Source organism: Lontra canadensis, unplaced genomic scaffold (assembly GCF_010015895.1).
Source record: "Lontra canadensis isolate GAN:19392208 unplaced genomic scaffold, GSC_riverotter_1.0 scaffold88, whole genome shotgun sequence".
NCBI classification, from domain to species: domain Eukaryota; kingdom Metazoa; phylum Chordata; class Mammalia; order Carnivora; family Mustelidae; genus Lontra; species Lontra canadensis.
In genome coordinates, this window is record NW_022631082.1 from 3,455,020 (window position 1) to 3,475,539 (window position 20,520).

A 20,520-nucleotide genomic window follows, 5' to 3' on the forward strand; every position below is an offset into this window, starting at 1 on the left:
TCGGCCTCCATGAGCCCGGCCCCAGCCGGCCTCCTCCGCGGCCATCGCCTGCCACCCGCGTCTCCGCCGGCCGCCGAGCCCTTCGCAGGCGGCGCCTGCCGGAAGTCCCGCCTCCGCCGCGCGCCCCGGGGCGCCGAGACAGGCACGTCAGCCAATGAGAAGCGCGCCGTGGAGGACGCCGGCCAATGGGCGCGCGCGCCGAGGGGGCGTGTCCGGGCCGCGGGCCGGAGCGGGTCGTGCGCGCTGAGGAGGAGCCGCCGCCGCCGTCGCCGTCGCCGCTGCCGCCGCCGCCGCTACCGAGGCCGAGCGGAGCCGTTAGCGCCGCGCCGCCGCCGCCCGCCCGCCCCGGAGCAGCCCCGGGCCCGCCCGCCCGCGTCCAGGTGAGGCGGGGGCCTTCGGCGGCACCCGACGGGGTAGGCCGCGGCAGGCCTGAGCTCGCCTGGCCCGGCCGCGGGCGCCCGCGGGCCTGCACCGGCCGAGGCCCAGGCCGCACCGGGCCGGGAGGGGACGCGCGCGGGCCGCGGCGGGCGGGCGGGGGCCGGCCGGTGTGGGCGCCGGCGTCAGGCCCCGGGCCGGATTCCTCGGCCGCCGCGAGGGGCGGGCGAGGGGGACCACGGCGTGGGCACGCGTCTGGCGGCCGGGCTCCGCGGCCGGGGCCCCAGCAGTCCTGGGAGCCGAGGAGCCGGGGGCGGGAGAGCGAAGCCAGAGGCGAGGGAGTGGGGTGAGCGCCTTCGGCGCGCAGAGGTCACGGCCCACGGGCTCGCTCCCCGGGGAAATCCTACAGATTCTTTTGTAGTCGTTGTCAGAGAACCGCGGTCGATCTGAGGTCCTTTTAGAAGTGTGCATACCTTTCCGAATGTATGGGAGTCCTAGAAAAATATGTATTTTTTGAACGCCATCTCTAACAAAGCTGTTTTTGGGGCGTGGGACGTTGGGATTTGTAAAATATGTGTGTGTGTGTTGAAAACACAACCTGCATGCAATTGAACAATGGGGGATGGATGCTCTTCCTTTTCCGGTCTCTTCTGCTGCTAGGCTTATTAAAATGGGTTCTGATACCTACTGTGTGCAGGCAGGTGGAGAAGAACTTTTGCATGCGCTGCCCCGGGAGGGACAGAACACCCCCCCCCTTTTACCAAAAGTATTCATGTAGGATCTGTATGGTCAGTGGTCCAGAAGTGGGGAAATGGGAAAGATGGTCCTACTGGAGAAGGATTTCATAACCTGGTCACTACTGACATTTTGGGTCTGATCACGCTGGGTGGCGGTGGGGGTGGGGTGGGGAGGATGTCCTGTATGTTGTAGGATGTTGAGTAGCATCCCACTAGATGCCCACAGGATCTCTTTCCTTTCCTCCCTCCCCCCCACCCCCGCCCCCAATTGTGAAGATCAGAAATGTCTTCAGGTATCGTCAAAAGTATCACACACACAGCAGAAGCACCACTGAACTAAAGGATCTTTTACTAAAAGTTCCTCCGGCCTCATCTCTGATACATCGGGATCCAAGGCTCCCAAGAACTTGTATAAATTCAACTGTGGCAGCCTTAGTTTTCTTATCTGTAAAATGGAATGGGAAAATTGCTCTGCACATTTAAGGGTGTGGGAAGCCCCTAGCAATGGCTTGAGCACGGTAAGCACTGAATAGATAATGTCATAAGTAATCACCAGTATTTAGTGAGGATTTACTACGGGCTTGTTCCTTTACAGATCTTTATCTCCAGCCCTTGAGATAGGGGCTGGTGTAACTTCCATCTTCAGGACAAACAAACCAAGGCTTAGATGGGTCACTTGTTATGACCAGTCTCGCACCATAAGGTGGCCGAGGCGGGATTTGAACTCAGGCCCTCTGACTCAAAATCCTTACTCTTAACCATGAGATTTTATCGCTCTTATGGTCACAAGTGTCCAGGGAATCCCCGAGAGGAGTTCCATTCAGTTTTCATTCACCGTCTTCTGTATGCGAAGCTTTGTGCTGGGATCTGTTACACAATTTTGTGACTTCAGGGTCTACAAAGAGGCTGAGATACACAAACATCTCAAAATGTGGAAATAAATAATGTTTCTGTTGAAGCACTGGTTTTGGAGGAGGCAGAGTTCGCTTTGGATGTGCTGAGTCTGCAGTCATGGTGCAGCAAATGGAAAACGAGAGAATTATGAAAATACTCTTCACTGCTTGCTTTATTGCTTCTCTCACTCTCTGTTTCCCGTCTCTATCCTTTCATACTCCAGCAAAAGTTGTCTTTTTTAAAATGCAGATCTGATCATCACTCCTGATTAGAAGTTTTCTGTGTGGAACAAATTTTAATTCTTTTCCCCTCTTTAGGTGACTCAAAAGTTTGGGATCTCAGGTCTCGCATCTTCTAACCCTCCCTCCCTTTTGCATTTCACCTGCACCTGGACCTGAAATTCCATCCTCTCTGCCCCTTGTCCACATGGCCTAGAACTTCCCAGTTCTCCTCCACCTAGAGATGCTTTCCTCATGCTGCAAGACCCCGCTCAGAGCTCGCTTACCATTCGGAGCCTCCTCTGATTGCCACTCTCCCTTGACCCGCCCTGGGATCGGCTAACCGTTCCCTCCCCTGTGTTCCCATCCCATTCAACTGAGCCAAATTAAATGCTGAATGGTGAGGAAAGTGCAGTTGCCGCCTTTTGCCCCTAGGTGGCAATAGTGAAGCAGCGAGGCCGGCCAGAGTCTGTAAGTCAGGGGAAGACCAGAGGAAAGCAGCCTACAGAAGGGAAGTGAGTCTTGCTTCCCTCCTTTAACCAACCCTCCCTGCCCCGCTGCTAGGCTCTCAGAGGCAGTGGTGATTACAGTGTGGGCAGATTTAGCCACACGTGCGGTGAGGGTTATGCACTGGCTGATGTGTAAGCGCAGAAAAGGAGACTGTTCACCTAGGCCGAGTAGGCAAAAGAGATCCCATAATGCTTCCTGGAGGAGGCCAAGCAATGGTGGGGGGAGGTGCGGGTCAGCCAGGCACAGACCACAGGGAACAGCTTTGCAGGATACAGGAAGAGCGTATGCAAAAGCATGGAGGTGGGAACATCTTGGTTTATTCCAGGAACCATTTGGGGTCAGATCCTTCAGGGGCAAAAGCAAAGCGAAGTAGGTAGTGGCAAGAGGACTCCTGTGACTGGTGTGCAGAGGGTGTCGTCCTGTAGGCCAGGCCAGCGGTGATTTTAGTCTACGAAGTGAAGGAGTCAGATCTGCGCACAGGAGTTAGAGCAGAGTTGGAGGGGGACGGTGCTGCAGGCCAGCAAACCAGTTAGAAGGTGATCGCTTTGCTCTATGTAGGAAAAGCTGCGGATGTGACCCGGAGCTGTAGTGGCAGGGAAAGAGGGGGATGGGTTTGAGACATGGTTGAGGGGTAAGAGACACAGGACTCTGTGGGTATTTAGATATGGGATGTGAGTGAGCAAGAGAGGACACCAGTGGGTGCTTCTGGGTCTCTGCCTGAGGGACCGGTAGAAGGCCGGTGGTCAGTAAGAGAAACAGGAAAGGCAAGAGAAGGAGCAGTTTGAAATGCAGACACAGGAGAGCATGCAGTGGATATGCTTTGAAGCAGAGAGGGGACAGAAGGCATTTTCCACATCCGTACATGCTGGGGGGGCACTCGCTTTCATGATCACTGTTGGTTTCACTTGACCCAGGGCCTCTGTGTGTTTTGGCCAAGTCGATGGTCACACTTTTGTAGGTTGAAAACATGAAACGTGACTGCTTGTGCATTGTCACGGGGAATAGGGAGAAGGGAAAGAAACTGCCTCTTTGAGTAACTTCCAGCCTGAGCTGGGGAGAAGAGACCTGTGTAGATATGAAGTAGCAAAAGGGTAAGCGGCGGGTGGTGACAGCATTGTGAGTGTTGAAAGAAAGGATTGTCGGGTGCTGGGTTTCTGTGTTTGATGAAAGAGCTGGTGTCCATACCGATCGTTGTGATTGAAGAGGCATGGGCAGGAGTTTTAAGGTGCAGCCAGTGGCCCAGGGTGAGTAAGAGAGGAGAGACAAAGTGGTCCGGAAGCCTGAGTGGACTGGTTGGGGCAGGCAGAGAGGGTTGAGAGGGTGAACTTGGAGATAAGTCTAGAAAAGTATGTCAGGGTCAGGTGGTAGAGGGTTTCTGGATACAGACGAGAGGTGATCTTGGAAGTTTGTTTTTCTGGGGGAGACTTAAGGATGGATGGGCTGGTCAGGATGCTTTTGTGGTACAAGGTGGCCTGGTAATGGCCTGAACAGGAGGACCAGGACTGGGACTGTTCCTTTATCTCATATACCCAGTACCTTGTTCCGTGCCTGGCATGTGGTTGGCACTCTGTGTTTTCTTGGGGGAGGGAGGGCCAGAAGGGGGCTCAGGAGTGACTGGATCCAGCCACCCAGCAAAGAGACATCTCTACTGGAGGAAGGATTCACAGAGGGGGAAACAGAAGGCAGAGGAGTGATTTGGAGGGAAAAGGCCTGGTTGGGTTTGGAGAGACTGGGTTTGAAATAGTCACGTGGCAGGGAGACCATTTGGGACTCTGTCTAGGTTAGAGATAAAGGGACCCAAACCAGAATAGTGGCAGAGAGATGGGGGAGAAGGAGATACATTGCTGATGTGCAACTGGTAGATTTTGGTGCCTGCTTAGGTATGGGGGAGGGAGAGAGGTGGCTTGGGGGACAAATGTGTCCTGCCACCAGGGGAAGTAACTCAGAGGGAGAAGAGGCTTGAAGCGGGGGACAAGGGCAGGAGGAGAGGACTTGAGGGTTCCTGCAGTTGGAGACTGGGAGGTCAGGGAGGCGTACTCCGTTTTGTAAGTGAAGTCGGAGGAAGGGGACAGGGCTGGAGTAAGGTTCATGTCTCTGGTGGACAGAGTGAGAGGCCAGATGACCCATCCAAGCTGGTGTGTGCAGTTGATGGTGAGTGAGCATAGACAAGGTGTTCCACATACGTAAGGCTGCAGCCGTGAGCCTTGACTGGTGTGACTCCCATGGAGCCCAGGCCCATTAGAAATGGCATCAGCAGTTTGGATCATTTCCAGGGTTCCAGGGCAAAGAGTCAAAGTGTTCCTTCGTGGACCTGGAGGCGGGTGAAGTGGCCACTTGCCAAGTGTCAGGAGCTGTGCTGGGCACTGCGAAGCAGGTGGTACCCTCCCCATTTCACAGATGAGGAGACTGAGGCTCCAGGAAAGGAAGTGCCTACCCACAGTTGTTCAGCTGATCAGCAGTAGGGCAGTATTGGGGCGCAGGTGTGTCAGACTCCACATCCCGGGAGTTTGCCATGCCATGTTGCTCTGCGGTTGTCTGCAAGAGCCCTGGAGTGGCCTCGACCAGCCAGGAAGGAGCGAGAACTAGTTCACGGGGCTGTGGAGCCAGTCGTGTCCCCGCAGGCCCGCGCAGCACTCGGACTGGGCCAGACACTGGCTGCACCTGATGTGCTTCTACTCGAAGCTTTTCAGCCTAGTGGATATTGAATTGCTGGGACGTAGCCGGGGCTGGCCGGGTCCGGCGGCGGGGCTGCGGGAAGGGGCGAATAAGGAAATACGTGCCGTGTCCACTTAAGCCCTCGCCTTTCATAGCAGTTATAACTGGGTCAGGGGGTACATTCACTTTGTCTCTGGCACCCTCGAGTGTTTCCGGGGTGACCTGACATTCCTGAGGCTTTTACCTTGGAGAACTCAGAATTTCACATCTGGAAGGGACCGTAGAAATAATTGAGTCCAAGCCCCGTCGTGTGATGTGTGAAGTGTTAAGGTCGAGCCTGAGGACATCCCTGACCGTTCTAGTCCTGCTCGGGCTTGAGTCGTTCAGCAAGGCCGCTCTGTGACTATCAGATGAGACCAGTCCTCAGCGGTGCCTAATGCGAACCAGTCTTGGTGCTTTACGTGTATGTTACCTGTGTAAGTTTTCATGTCCTTTATGCACATAACATCTTCCCCATGCGCATAGTGGTAATACTACTGATGGGAACAGCATTGCCAAGTCTCACAGACAGCCAGGATTGTTGAAGATAGTGCAGTGGGGCTGAAAACCCTCAGAGATCATCCAAACAGGGCTTCTCCATGGGGCATGCAGTTACTGGAAATGTTTCCAGCTCAGCAGGAATTGTTTTGCTAAACTAAGTTTCCCTGTTTGCCCTCTACAGTGGAGTTTGATTCTGTGGGATGGGACGGGTAGGTAAGTAAAAGTCAGGTGCTGGGGCGTCTGGGTGGCTCAGTCGGTTGAGCGTCTGACTCTGGGTTTCAGCTCAGGTTGTGATCTCGCGGTCGTGGGGTCGAGCCCCCCGTTGGGATCTGTGCTCAGCGTGGAGTCTGCTTGTCCCTCTCCCGTTTGCTCTTGCATTCTCACTCTAAAATAGGTAAGTAAATCTTTAAAAAAAAAAAAAAGTAAGTTACTGTATATGTTAAGACTGTTAGTACAGTTTTCAACCGCCCTTTAACATGAAGTGGCAAATACACACGATTCCCAGGTGACTCTGAGACCTGGTGTCTGTCCATCCCCGACCCCACTGGCCCTCCAGGCTCTCACCAACAATGTGAGTGAAAAGCAAATAATTAGGAGTTAGAGTGATTCGTGCATCTGTAAAGTTTCAGGCTAAATGGCGTGTGGGCCCAGGGAACTGGAGCAGCCTATTGTCCGGGGGGACGTTTCACAGATGAGTGAGGAGGCGATGGAGAGAGCAGACAGTCTCTGTAAAGGGAGCAGCCAGAGGCACAGAGATAGGGAGGTTTGCCGCCCTCTAGGGAAGAAGCTGGCGCAAGGGCCACGTTGTGAAGTGGGGGACTGCTCTGTAGCGAGAGTTGGGAGCCCCGTGCTGCCACTGTGAACCACGCCATGGCTGACCCTGACCGTGAGCACAGTACCAAAGCCTCTGAGCCTCAGTGGGCGGGGCCACCATGGACAGGGGCCTCCGAATGTGCTGACCTGGAGACGTCTCCCTGGAGAGCCCCCGAGCAAGAGGAGACAGGCTGACAAGCCAAGGGGCAGCCAGAAGTGGCTACAACTTGGAAGTCATTGATTGTCGGGGAGAGACAAAGGCCCAGCTGTGGTTGGTGCTTGACAGAAGCTGGTTTGGCCAAGGATTAGGGACGTGGATTTGGAAAGGTCAGGGGGAGGAACACAGAGAGCAGGGCCGCGCAGCCCTGCTCCGCCTTGAGCACAGCTTGAGAAGCTGTGCTGTGTTTGGGGTTTGGGTTTCTCTGTCGTGGGCAGTCAACCTAAGAACTGGGCCCACAGAGGCTGCTCAGCCTTACGGGGGGCATTGGGAGACCCTGAGTGCTGTGGAATAAGGCTCACTTTTTTTTTTTTTTTAAGATTTTATTTATTTATTTGACAGAGAGAGATCACAGTAGACGGAGGCAGGCAGAGAGAGAGAGAGGGAAGCAGGCTCCCTGCTGAGCAAAGAGCCCCATATGGGACTCGATCCCAGAACCCTGAGATCATGACCCGAGCCGAAGGCAGCGGCTTAACCCGCTGAGCCACCCAGGCGCCCAAGGCTCACTTTTTAAATCTTAAAATTTATTTTCGAGTTCACTTGAAATCCTGGTGTAGGGTTCTTTGAGTTTTGACAAACGCGTAAAGTCGTGTTACTACATCCACCATCAAGACATGGGAGGTACAGTCCCCAAGAAACAGAAGTGCTCTCTTGTGCTCCCCCAGTGTACTCAGCGCCCCCCTTGCTCCCTGCCCCTGGCCACCACTGGTCCATCCCTGCAGTTCTGCTATTGCCAGGACGCACCCTTACACTACAGAGCCTCAGAGTCAGGTTCCTTTCACTCTGCAGAGTGTATTTGAGACTGATTGAAGTTGTGTGGATGGCAGCACTTTTACTGGGAGCAGAGCTCCGTTGTGTGGCCTTCCCTAGTCTGGCCGCTGATGACTCGAAGGGCATCTGGGCTGCTGCAGTTTGGGGTGTGACTAGTAAAGCCGCTGTGAACACTTGGCGTGTGGATTTTTATACAAACGTAGCTTTGTACTTCTCTCTTGTATGACTACTAGTATGGAATTGCTGGGTCTTGGAAAGCGTATGTTTCAGAAACTGCCCTTACGTCTTCTAAAACGACTTTAAGGGACACCTGGGTGGCTCGGTTGGGCGGCTGCCTTCCGTTCGGGTAGTGATCACGGGGTCCTGGGATCAAGTTCCACGTTGGGTGCCCCCTGCTCTGCGGGGAGCCTGCTTTTCCCTCTCCCTCTGCCTGCCATTCTCCCTGCTTGTGCTCTGTCGAGTAAATAAATAAAATTTTAAAAAATTAAGCTACTTTAACATTTTTACATTTCTACCAGCTATGCATGAAAATTCTGGTTTCTCCATATCCTTGATAATGTCTGTTTTGTTGTCATCTGCCTGCTTTTGTTTTATTTTGGTTTAACCGTTCTAAATGGGTGGCGTTGTCTTGATTCTCATTCCAGATGGGTAATGGTATCTTAATGTAGTTTTAATCTGCACTTCCATGATAACAATGTCGAACGTCTTTTCATGTGTCTGTTTGCCATCCGTATATCTTTTGGTGCGCTGTTTGTTCATGTCTTTTGTCATCTTTAAAATTACGTTGTCTTCTTACTAAGTTTTGAGAGTTAATATATGTTCGGAATGCAAGTCCTTTTTCAGATATGTGATTTGCAAATATTTTCTTCTTCTCTGTAGCCTGTAAGCTTTGCAGAGCAAAAGTTTTACATTGTGATGGTATCCAGTTCATCCATTTTTTAAAAAAATGGATTGTATTTTTGGTGTGGTATCTCGGAAATCTTTGCCTCACCCCGTGTCACCAAGATTTTCTCTTAGAAAATTTCTTTTTTTATATTTTAGAACAGAGGTCGTCACACTTTTTCTGTGAAGAGCCAGATGGTAAATATTTTCAGCTTTTTGGGCCATCTGGTCTCTGTCACAACTACTCAACTCTGTCACTGTAGTGCAAAAGCAGCCACAGACAATACATAAACAAATGAGAATAGCGGTGTGCCAATAAAACTTTATTTATACAAACAGGTGGTGGGCCATCCACTGTTTAAGAAAGTCATCTTTTTACTGGGCATGCAAGACACCCCACTCTGAATAATGAGAATGGGGTCATTATTGCTCAGTTCATCATCCATGAAAGCAGGGGGAGGGAGAAGACGAGAGAGTAGGTCCCTAACTCAGAACAAAGGTGAGGAGAGGGAGGGACGAAGAAAAACAAAGGAAGGGAGAAGAGAAATGTTTGAATCATATTTCAAGCAAATGTGCATTTTAATTTTTCAGAGTTAGCCCTTGCACTTGGGTTCAGGCTTTAGCAAATGTGTGTGTTTGTGTTTGAGCTGATGATCTATCTGAAAACCTCACGGCTGCAGATGCATTAACAGATTTCTGAAGTTTTTTATGATTAAGCCCATTAATGCTGGTGGTCACATGCTTTCTCCTGAAAATTGGTGTTTATTTAATTCATATTTAGATTATACCCAGCATTTCACTTGTACCTGCTATGGGGTCCTGGGGTCCTCACACATACTTCCCCGCATTTGTGTGATTATTTCTGGAGAACAGGTCCGACGGTCCTGAAGCAGAGGGTGGCGTTGGTGTGAAACTCAAGGGCATCCTCCAGAAGCCTTTAGTGTTTCATGCTTGTATCAGCAGCGTACCAGGGTGTCTGTCTGCCTTATCCTTCTCTACAACGCTAGATTTTGCCCATCCTGGGCGGTCTTGTATCTGACTGACAGAAAGTGGCATCTCTCTCTTTTTTTTTAAAGATTTTATTTATTTATTTGACAGACAGAGATCACAAGTAGGCCGAGAAGCAGGCAGAGAGAGCGGAGGAATCAGGCTCCCTGCTGAGCAGAGAGCCCGATGTGGGGCTCGATCCCAGGACCCTGGGATCATGACCTGAGCTGAAGGCAGAGGCTTTAACCCGCTGAGCCACCCAGGCGCCCCGGTGGCATCTCTTTTGACTTCACATTTTCCTCATTATTTGTGAGTTTGGGCTCTTGGTTTATTAGCATGAATCGCTAGCATCTGTTAGTTGCAGCTCATATCCTTTGTCCCCTTCTCTGTTAAGGATGTGTCTTCTTTCTGGTGAGTTTGTAGATGCTTAGAATCAAGTGATCTAAGCGTTGGGAGTGTTGACGTTGGGGGCTGGACAATTCTTGGCTGTGGGGGCCATCCGGGGCCTTGTGGCACCGCCGCCCTCTCCCCACTAGGTTCCGGTGGCACATCACCACCCGCAGTCGTGGTAACCAGAAATGTCTCCAGACACGGCCCAGTGTCCCCTGGGGGGCTGAATCACCCACACCAGGAACCGCCGGCCTAAATAATGTAGTAGGTAGCGAGCGTTTTCTCCCAAGTCCGCTGCTTGTCTGCGTGTGGTGCCTCTTGCCACACAGAACTTCTTAATCTTAGAAGTCTGACTTCCCAGTATTTTCTTTTATGGCTTTAGATGCTAACCTGTTTTATAAAGAACAGGGAGCATAGAACATTTCCAGGTAAATAAAAGAAATACTGGGAGAGTGCACTAACTTCGCACGCTGTGTACAGTCCGGAGCAAATCAGGAGGCGGGAAGGAGAGAATCGCACCTGTTTCCAGCAGGGGAAGAAAAACCCAAACTCAAAACCACACCTAAGTCCTGTCTCAGTGCTGACTCAGGGGGAGGTGGGAGCTGCGTTCAGGTTTTTATATAACCACTGGCAAGGCTATTTTTAAAGAAGGCTGAGTGCTCCTGACAGCGGGCACTGGGTTTTCAAGCATAAAAGCAGGGCTGGGCAGAGGGATCTGGAGAAAGGGGTGGGCTGCCCCTGAGACCTCATGGCTGGTAGGCCACGGGGCCTTTTTCCGCTGATGACACTTCAGCCCCGTGGGGGTGAGTGCCTGCATATTTAGAGGCAGGGACGTGGGACATCTTAGATGACATGGCTGGGCGCGGCAGGACTTGTGAGCAAGCCCAGCGCGAGTTGTGCTTTCAGAAGAGCGGTCCCGATGCTCTCGGCCACGTTGATCCGGACTCTCCTTGAAGCCGTCGCTGTGCCGTGGTGTTTGCCACTGAGAGAGAAGACCTCTGCGGGTGGCTAAGGGCATTCCAGAGCCTGCAAGCTTTGAAGACCACGTTCCTCCAACTGGTAGAGAAACCCTGACCTCTTCACCAGCTCAGTCGCCATGGCCTTTGGGATAGAGGGATGCAGGGAACCATTGTCTCCCTGCTTGAGGACAGAGATGGGGCGCCGGAGTCGGGGTGCTCAGGTGCGCATCGCGGCCTCCTCAGTACCCAGCTGCACTGTGGTGCGCGGAGATGCGAGAAGGCGATCGGGAAGCTTTGGAAAGCTCTCGAGACAACCCGAACACTTTTCGCAGGAGCTTGAATGATGGTGCTGGAATTGGTTGTCGGTGTTTTGTTTTGTTTTGTTTTGAAGTCAGCTCCGCACTCAGCGTGGGGCCTGAACTCAGGACCCTGAGACCCAGAGTCGCACACTCCGCCAACTGAGCCGGCCAGGCGCCCCCGTTCGTAGCGTTTTTGAGGCGCCCTAGTAAGTAGAGACGGTTGTCGTTTTAGAGCCGCTTCAGGTGTACAGAAAGACTGCGAAGAAGTACAGAGTGGGCGTCCGTCAGAGTCTTCCCTCTCAGGGACGTCGTGTGTCGGTGCGGCGTTTTGCTAGAATCCACGAGCAAGTGTGGATGTGGACCAGCTCAAGCGCATAGTTTGCCTTCGGGTTCGGTCTCCGTGTGCACCTTCGCTGGGTTTCGCCAGATACGTGCTAACCTGTATGCACCATGACGGGATGACCCAGATAGCCTCACCACGCTGAGTCCTCTGCGCTCCTCTGCGCCTCCCGCCCTTCCTTCTGAGCCCTGACAGCCACTGGTCTTCTTACCTACTCTGGGTTTCATCTCTTCCACGATGTCCTATAACCGGGGTCGCCTGGACTTAACGATACACAGTTAAGGCCTCCCCCAGTCTCTGGCTCCGGAGCTCATTTCCTCCTGTCACCAAATAACGGTCCATTGTGTGCAGGCCGCGGACAATAGCAGTTTGTCCCTCCTTCGCCTACTGAAGGGCATGCGGGCTGCTTCCAGCCGCGGGGCAGTTATGAATCAGGCCGCCGTAGACCTCCACGTGCGGGTTTTTATGGGAAGTTGAACTTGCAGTGTTGAAAAGAAAAAACCCTAAGTGCCAGTCATTCGTTTTGCCTTCATGTTGTGCGGTACGGACATGTGGAATTTACTTGGTTTTTCTCCCCCTCCGCAGATTTTTAAAAAATACAATGTCTAATGGTTATGAAGACCACATGGCCGAAGACTGCAGGGATGATATCGGGAGAACGAATTTAATTGTCAACTACCTCCCTCAGAACATGACCCAGGATGAGCTGCGGAGCCTGTTCAGCAGTATCGGGGAAGTCGAGTCTGCAAAACTCATCCGGGATAAAGTAGCAGGTAAAGAAACGGAGGGTTCATGGGGGGGACTTGGGGGTCCCACTAAGCACCGGCTTCTGTGGCCGCGGTTCCTCAGGGCAGAAGAGCCACAGCCCTGCGACGACGGTCGTCAGGTTCCGTAGTTATCTCAGACTGTGTTGTGCCACCGCCCTGGTGGCAGATTGGACATCCGTTTCCAAAAAAGGAAAGGTGCCTCCTGAGACAGAGCATGTCCAGAGTGAGATGGGGGGTGGGGGACACCAGAAAGGGGGACGGCTCTGACAGCTGGAAGAGAGCAGAGAACATGCGTGACAGCCCGGCCTGGCTCGGTCCCACGCGTGGAAGGGACTCTGGTCCAGGCACGTCCTTCCCTGTCTTCCTGGGTCCCCCCGTGCGCGGTCAGTCCCGTGGCAGAACACAGAGTGTGCCTGTGCTGCTTGCCATCACACCATCAGCTGGGACATCGGAAACATGCGGAGCTTGAACTCTTGGGGGGTGAGAGCGGGGCTCCCCGTGGATCGACAGGCAGGCTGTCTGATTGGGTGCCGGCTAAGAGCCCTGCTCTCCACTGCCTCCACATGCGACCTTTAAACCTCGGTGTCCCCACACCTAAAGTGGGGATGGTGGCTCCTACATCCTAGTGCTTACCTGCCTCATAAGGGTTTGCAGACACCTGGGAAGGCTTCCAACCTGAGAGTATGGTTTCAAGGAGGAAAACATGGAAAGATCAGGTGCTACGAAGCACTTCCTTCCTTCTGTCCTACGGAGGAACATTGCTTTTAAGGAGCTGTCCTCCTCCTCCTCCTGTCTCCTGCTCCCTTTCTTTCTACCCTTATTCTCCCCCACCCCCGCCCCATTCTCTTCCTTCATCCTTCTTCCTCTCTGCTCCGGTGAGCTGAGGAATGGGCAGACAATCGCCCCCCTCCCCGACCGCCACCCACCAAAGAGGGCTCTGGCTGCCACCCTGGGTTGTGAGACTGGTTCTCTGCACTGAAAACTAATTTAAAAATTAAAAAAAAAAAACAAAAAAAAAAAACACACAAGAAAAACTTTATTGTGGAAATAAGATAATATCTGGTATCCTGATCTGCATGAAAGTAATATATTAAGCCCTATGTACCCATCGTCTTACTTCATCGATTCTCAGCTTTTGCCAGGAACCTGAAGTTGCCTGTCTCTGGGCTGCGTCCTGTCGAGGCCGGCTGACTATTGTGTAGGGAATTAGTTCATCAGAGGGGGCACTGACTTCAGAAGTTTTCTTCTTCCAATTCTGAGTCTGTGATTTAATAAACATCTTCTAACCAGGAATTGTAGATAATACACAAATTTTAACGGTGTTAGAATGTTCTAGAAACCATTATCTTTCTCCTGTTTCGGGAGACCATCTGCAGAAGAGTCCTTGTTCAGAGGTGTTTTAAAATTCTCCTATGCTACTAACAAGTCTTGCCTTTCTCCTCTTATGTCCTGACGGAAGGGAATTTTTAGCCCCGTGGATATTCCTGAACATTACAGTCCAATTTTGCCAGCATTCTCACGGTACCTGACTCTTTGTTCACTTGTTGTGGTTTCAAAGGAATGTGAACTCTGATGATAGGAACACCTAGATTTGGCAAGATCAGTCCAGAGAGAACTGGTTTTGGGAATGGGGTAAAGGCAACAAAGTGTAATTTGGAAATTATTTCAGTTCAGAGATAAACTTTTCCTCTTCTTCAGGCAAGATAAGTGTAACGTACGAAGAGTTGTGGAGTCTGTGGTCACAGGCTCCAATCTCAGCTCTGCGTCTTGCTAGCAGTTCCTTAAATTGAAAACAGCCCACCTTCACGAGAGGCTCACTGCATCCGCCTCTCTCCTCCTGCCGCTGTTGTGCGGAAACCTCGCCAGCTGCTCCCTCCTAGCCGGGCTAACGAAACCCACCCTGGAGAGAGTGTTGCGTCCAGGCAGATAGATGGGTGCCCTCTCAAAGCCCCTTCCCAGCGGAGCTCAGCCCACAACGCAGGCATCCCCAGCCCCCACAGCAACCGCGTCTGCACCCTTCACCCTGGGCTGGTGATTACCTCCCACCTCGCTGGGAAAATAACAGCTGTCTCCACCCCTGCCCCTCTCCACATCCTGGGAACCTCAGGCTAGGCGAGCACCTGCTTGCCCAGATCTCTTTGCGATCACCTCGCCAGCGTTCAGACACGCTTGTGTCTGTTGACTTTAAAAGAATTCTTGCTGAGGTTCCTGACCCTCCAGCTCAGAGTTTTCTCTACTCAAGACACTTGGGACTGGACAATTCTTGGGGGCAGAGGTTGCGTCTTACGTTGGGGAATGTGGAGCGACATCCCTTCCACTTGCTAGATGCCAGTGGCATCTTCCACGTCGTGTCAAGTTAAAAAAAAAATGCCCCTAGACGTTTCCAGGTGTCGCCAGTATCTTTCTTCTCTGCTCTAGCTTTTGTCCTCCCTCCCCTCCCATTCACAGAGCCGTCAGTTGATGGTCTTCTCTTCCTTCTGGAAGCTTCCCTTCCTCCTTAGCTTCCATGAACCACCTACCTGGCTTTCTCCCAGCCCTGAGGCCTTGCTTTCCCTCTTGCAGCTCCTTCCTGGCCATTAACTTAGATGGTCCTTAGGGTTATTCCCAAGCTGCTGCTTCCCCCAGGGAGAGCGGATGTACCCCCGAAGATTTCCTGTAGCCTCAGTCGTCCACCTGTGCTTCAACGAGAATGTTCTCCCGACCTTCAGACCCCTCCACCCCTCACCTTCAGTCTTTCCCCAGCCTTTCCGCAGCCTCTGCATCTTACCAGGTGGCCCCAGTGTTCACTCAGTGACTCCAGTCAGAAATCTAAGCATGACTGGCTGGCACTCCTTCTTCTGGATGCTTCCATCCCTTTCCTACCACCCCTTCCCCCGCCCCACTACCCGCCTCAGATCCAGATGAGGCCATGTTGTCTTCTGCCTGCACTGGCATTCTGGTCTCCTGACCAGCCACCCATGTTTCCTCCAGAAGGCTCTCTTCACGGTGGCAAAGGAATCTAAACAGTCTGCATGTGCCCTTGTCACTGTCAGTTCCCGGGTCCTGCTTGCTTCAGGTCACCTTTCCTGGCCCAGCTGTGTCAGCATTAGATGCTCCTTGTCTGGGTTCCCATAGCAACTGCGCAGATGGCCGGGTGGGTTTCCACACTGCACTAAGTTAGAACTTTCTGGTCCAGGAGGTCCCTATGGTTTTCAGAGGCAGGGACCCTATTAGCTCCTTAGATACAGTCAGAATCAGTGCCTGTTGAATGAATGAATGAGTACGCCCAGTGAAGGGGGAAATGCTAATCAGCACGGCCATTCATTTGCTCAACAAATATCTATCGAGTGCCAGCCATTGGCCAGTCATGGGCGACAAAAGGAGTGAGGACTGGATGGTGGCTAGGATGCTGGGAAGGTTTGACGGGCTGGCCTCAAGATTCAGGGTGTTTCTGGCTGCCAGGCCTCAGCGCCTTTGTTGGAGACATGCATTTGTTGCTGCGTGTCCATCCACAGTTCTAGCTAGCCCTGCCATGCAGCCCTGCCCTGCTTCCTGGCCTGGTGTCTGGTCCTCTGCAGACGCCATAGGGCCCAGGAATCAGCCTCTGCCCTCCTGCACTGTCCTGTCAAAGCCCACACCCTGCCTGCAGCTCCCAGGTCTCCTCAGGGACCTGTCCTTCTCCTCCCCAGCCACTCGACTGTCCACTCACCCTCCTCTCAGGCCCGACTGAGCTGCTTGTCATTTCCCAGCATGCCCTGGCTCTTACAGTCTTGTGATTTTGTGAATACTGTTCCCTCTACGGAAAAGCCCTTCCACACCAAGCCAGCCTGACCTTTGTTCCTTCTAGAAAAACAACATGAGGCAAGACAGAAAAAAAAAGTTTAAATTACCCCAAATCCTGTTAGTTTTATAGTTCGTGTCCTTCCGTACCTGTTTCTTTCCATATTTGTGGTCATGCGCAAGTGTGCGCTTTTAGAAAAATGGGCTCGCACCACCCAAGCCGTGCGAGAGCCTTTACTTCCTGTACCTGTGAATGTTTTTCTGTCACTGAGCATAACTACCTCACCAGAACAGTTACACGGGGTCCTGTCGTATGGCGGTTCTGAGTGTACAACAGGATAGAACCATATTGCGTGTTTATGAAAACCTCTGGCATCCTGGTGCACGTCTGCGCTCATCGGTGATTGCCGTTGGAGGTCTTCCTGGGGGTGAGCCCATAGAGGGGACAGCATGTACCGACTCGAACCCCTCACCAGTTTACTCTCGTTCTGCCCCACCCCACCATCCCCTAGGCTGGGGGGGCGGGGGGGTTCTCATCTCGCCCAACCTAAGTGAAAAATGACATCTGACTGGGGTAGTCATTCACTTTTTAATGACGTTCATCTGGTTTCATGTCTTTACTGGCTGTTCGTACTCTTTGTTTATGAAATACCCTTCTAGTCCTTTGCTCGTTTTTTCTTCTGGGGGCATTTGCTGTGTCTTATTTATTGTCTCGTTAATTCACTCAACCCTCTGCCTCCACTCAGACCCAGCCCCTCTCCCCTCAGGCCCAGCCTCTCTCCCCTCTGAAGCCCTCCCTTGAGCCCCCACAGACATTTAAAGGCAGAATTTGACCCTCCCTCCCCTCTCACGCTGCAGGGGAGGCCTTGGCCACAGGTGCTCCCCTCCCCCCAGCCGCCCGCCCCGGGGTCAATTTGAGAGACATAGTGTCTGGCTGCTCTGGCTGCTCGGGTTGGCGAGTGTAATAGGAGATGCCGGGGCATCATTTCTCGGTTTTGACCTTGTCTAGAGAGAGGTCAGTGTTTGGAACTGGAAGAGCAGAGGTTGTGAGGCCGCCGGGCAGGGCATGGGCAGTGCTTTGCAAGGAGGCCGTCTGGGTCTCCTCCAGGCAGCGGCCCCTCGGAGAAGCACACGTCCTAGGCCCCACCCAGGCCCCCTGAATCAGCCAGGCCAGGGTGTCTGCACATCTGATTTAACCTCCCTCGAGGTTACTGTGCTGGTGCGGGAGCAAGTCAGAGACGCGGAGCTCTGCCTGCAGGGTGGGGAGTGAGAGCTGGGGACAGCGTGAACTGGGGGGAGCGCTGGCCTCTAGGACGCCCCTCGGCCTCAGCCTGAGTTTATTCATGCTTCATCCCTACCTGTGCGCGCGCTCTCTCGCTCTCTCTCTCTCTCTCTCACTCATCTCCTACCTGCTCCCCTCTTCTCCAGATCTCCCATCGTGAGCTTCTGGTTGCCCTCACGTGCCAGCACTGACTCCAGGCAGGTCCTGCCCTCCTTAAGCCCCAGCAGCCTGTGCAGGGTCCGTACCCGGCCCGAGCACTGCCCCTGAGCACCCCTGTTCCCCCACCAGACCTCAGACTTTCCTCCGTCAGGGCTCGTCTTCCAGTGCCCTGAATGAGAGGAGGCTGCCCCTGATCCGCCTTCATGGCCGGGATCCTCGCAGGCTCATTACCTCTAGGGGACAGGAGAATCATCTGTAGGGAGACTGGAAGTCTGCCTGCCTGACATCTTGGATCCTCAGGCTGAGGCAGGCCTTGGGAGCTGTGTCGTTGCCCGGCATGACTTATAGACCGTGTTAGAGAAGCAGTAACGTGGGGGCTGCTTGGGAGGTGAGGGCCTTCCCCCAGGCGCCTGCTCTGAGCCACCCCAACAGGCTTCTGCGCTGTTGGAGGGCTCCACTCTCCTCATTCACTTCCAGCAACAGCTCTCAACTCCTCATTGCAGTCGCCAGGGAGCTTTCAGAACAACGGACGCCGCCTCCCCGCTGCTGCGTACACCCCCACACCGCTGTCACGGGTTCAGGTTAGGCCCCAGGCAGTGATCGTTTTTAGAAGCTGCCCTGGTGATCCTAGCAAGCAGCCAGAGTTGAACACGGTTGCTTTATGGGCAGCAGCTGGGTGGAGGCCGGGTCTTGGCACTTCCGTGTGTGGCCTCATGTGGGTGCAAACCGGGGGCTCCCCTTCATTCCTCAGGTGCCTGCCCTCCCACTCTACACAGGTGCCCGCCACAGAGGGTTGAGCAGACTCCAAGAGGACAGGGCCAGACCCAGAACGGGGTGTGCGGAGATCCCCCACACACAGCTCCAGGCCCCAGAAGGCCCGGGTTGGGCATGCTGGTGGGGAGCTACTCCGTGGCACTTAGGGAAACTCAGTCTCCTCTGAGCTCCCTCCTCCAGCAGCCAATCTGTGGGTCCTCTTGGTGTGTCCTCCTGCTGCTGCCCCAGCCTGTGCATCCACACCTGGTCTCACTCCTGGGCCCGGCGGCCCGGCCCCGCTCCACCCAGCAGCCACCTCTGGGCCATTTCCCAGCTCGTTTTGTTTAACTGTGCTGGTCGCCTTTCATTTCCTGGAACACACCAACGTCTCCTCTGCCTCACAGACTTGGCACTTGCTCTTCTGTCTGGACTGCTTGCCCGCAGCCGTCCCAGGGTTTTACTGCAGTCATCGGCTCCTCAGAGGGCATTCCTAGCTGCCCTGTCGACCCCGGCCTTGTCCCATCAGTCCCTCTCAACCACAGCGGGGACTATCCTCATAGCACCTTGGTGGCGGTTTTGTTCATTGGTTTCGTGCTGGTTTGTCATCCAGCTTGCCCACTGGAATGGGACATTCATTGAGGCACAGGCTGTCCTTCATGATCATCATTGAACCCCGTGGCCAGCCTGGCATGGGTCCTGACACGGAGTAGCTGCTCGGTTAACACCTGTTGGCTCATTGAGGGGCAGGGAGAGCAAGCCTGAGACAGGAGGCAGTGGCCATCTGGCAGTATGTGATTTCCTGGGTGACATTGCAAGGTGTGGGTACATGGTGCTCAAGGAGGCCACTCAGGAAGAATGTATGACTGAAACAAGAGCCAGAGGCAGAACCCTTGGGGGCCATCTCGATGGAATGGGTAGAAGACTAGGAACTTGAGGAGAGACCATTGGGTAGAAAGAAAACCTGCTGTTGTCATCACATCCTGCAGGAGGAGGAGGCACCTGTCTGTGGAGTGGCACCTGAGAGTTGTGACTCCAGTTAGGGCAGAGCTGGCGTTCTGCAGTGACCACCCTGGGAGCCTGGCCAGGGCCACCAAGCACCAGGGAGGCAAGGAATCAGGCAGTGGGTCCAAGTAGGACCCATATTCATATGCCGCCAGGAGCCACCTGCGGCTGAGACACAGGAGCGCAGCCTGGGCACGAGTCCTCATCAGTGTCTAGTGTTCTGTACCAGGGCTTAGGCCACCTGCGCCACCAGTGAAGGAGACAGGTGGTCCAGGACTGGGATTGGCCTTGTGGAAAGAGCAGAAATACAGGAAGACCTGAGCACTGGTTGTGCGCACCAGAGAGGCAGAGGAGCCCCTTTGGGGGCTGGGCCAGCGGGCTTCATGGCCTGGGCACCATGACGAATGGGTAGAGCGGGGATCGGAGAGCAGGTGTTTACGAGGAAAAATCCCAGCAAGCGTGTAGTTCAGTTCGGGAGTCCATACCACAGACCTTCTGCATTCTCAGCTTCGACATTGTAGTCTGGACTGTTCGCAAGGGGCCCTAAAGTCCAGCCTGGAGCCGACCGCAGTCTCTACCGTGTTTTCTGAGCTTCAGAGTCTGGCTCTCCTGCTAGATGGGTCCCAGCCCCGTGGGCATGCGGCTCCGGGGTCCTCACGGCCCACGGTCAGAGCGAAGTCTCTCAGACCTGTGGAGTTTCGTTCGAAGTTTCGTTCGAAGTTTGGGTGTGGGGGCACGTGTGGGGGTCAGTCGGTTAAGTGTCCGGCTCTTGATTTCAGCTCAGGTCATGATCGCAGCATCATGAGGTCAAGTCCCGCACTGGGCTTGGAGCTCAGTGCGGAGTCTCCTTGTCCCTCTCCGGACCCCCTGCTTGCTCTCATTTACTTGTTCTCTCTCTCTCTTTAATATGAGATAAAATCTTAAGAAAAAAAAGAAGTAGTTTGAGTGTGGAGGGTGAGGTTTGGGTTTCGTTTCTTTAAAAAAGAAAGTGACCTGTGCAGAACTGCGGACAGTTTATGTAGCTACTCTGCCCGGAAGGAGGGAGAGTACATCTCCCCAAGGCACTCCTTTGGTGTGGGCTGTGCACTGCCTGCCTTCCGCAGCCTGCAGTGGGGGGCGAGGGGGGACTTGACAGTGGAGAAACCTGGCAAACCCACGGCCTCGGCCAGGGGATCCGGGCCAGTATTAACAGTGATAAGTGACGGGGACAG

General features: G+C 53.7%; 1 protein-coding gene across 1 annotated transcript in view; it reads left to right on the top strand.

Moving 5' to 3' along the window:
* Positions 1–275: 275 nt before the first annotated feature.
* The window catches only part of ELAVL1 (ELAV like RNA binding protein 1), a 37,046-nt gene continuing 16,801 nt past the window's right edge, over positions 276–20,520 (top strand). The window contains exons 1-2 of the mRNA XM_032883822.1: positions 276–380; positions 12,173–12,360. Coding sequence (XP_032739713.1) covers positions 12,189–12,360 — 172 coding nt within the window. The 5' untranslated portion in view covers positions 276–380; positions 12,173–12,188. The remainder of the gene's footprint in view (positions 381–12,172; positions 12,361–20,520) is intronic.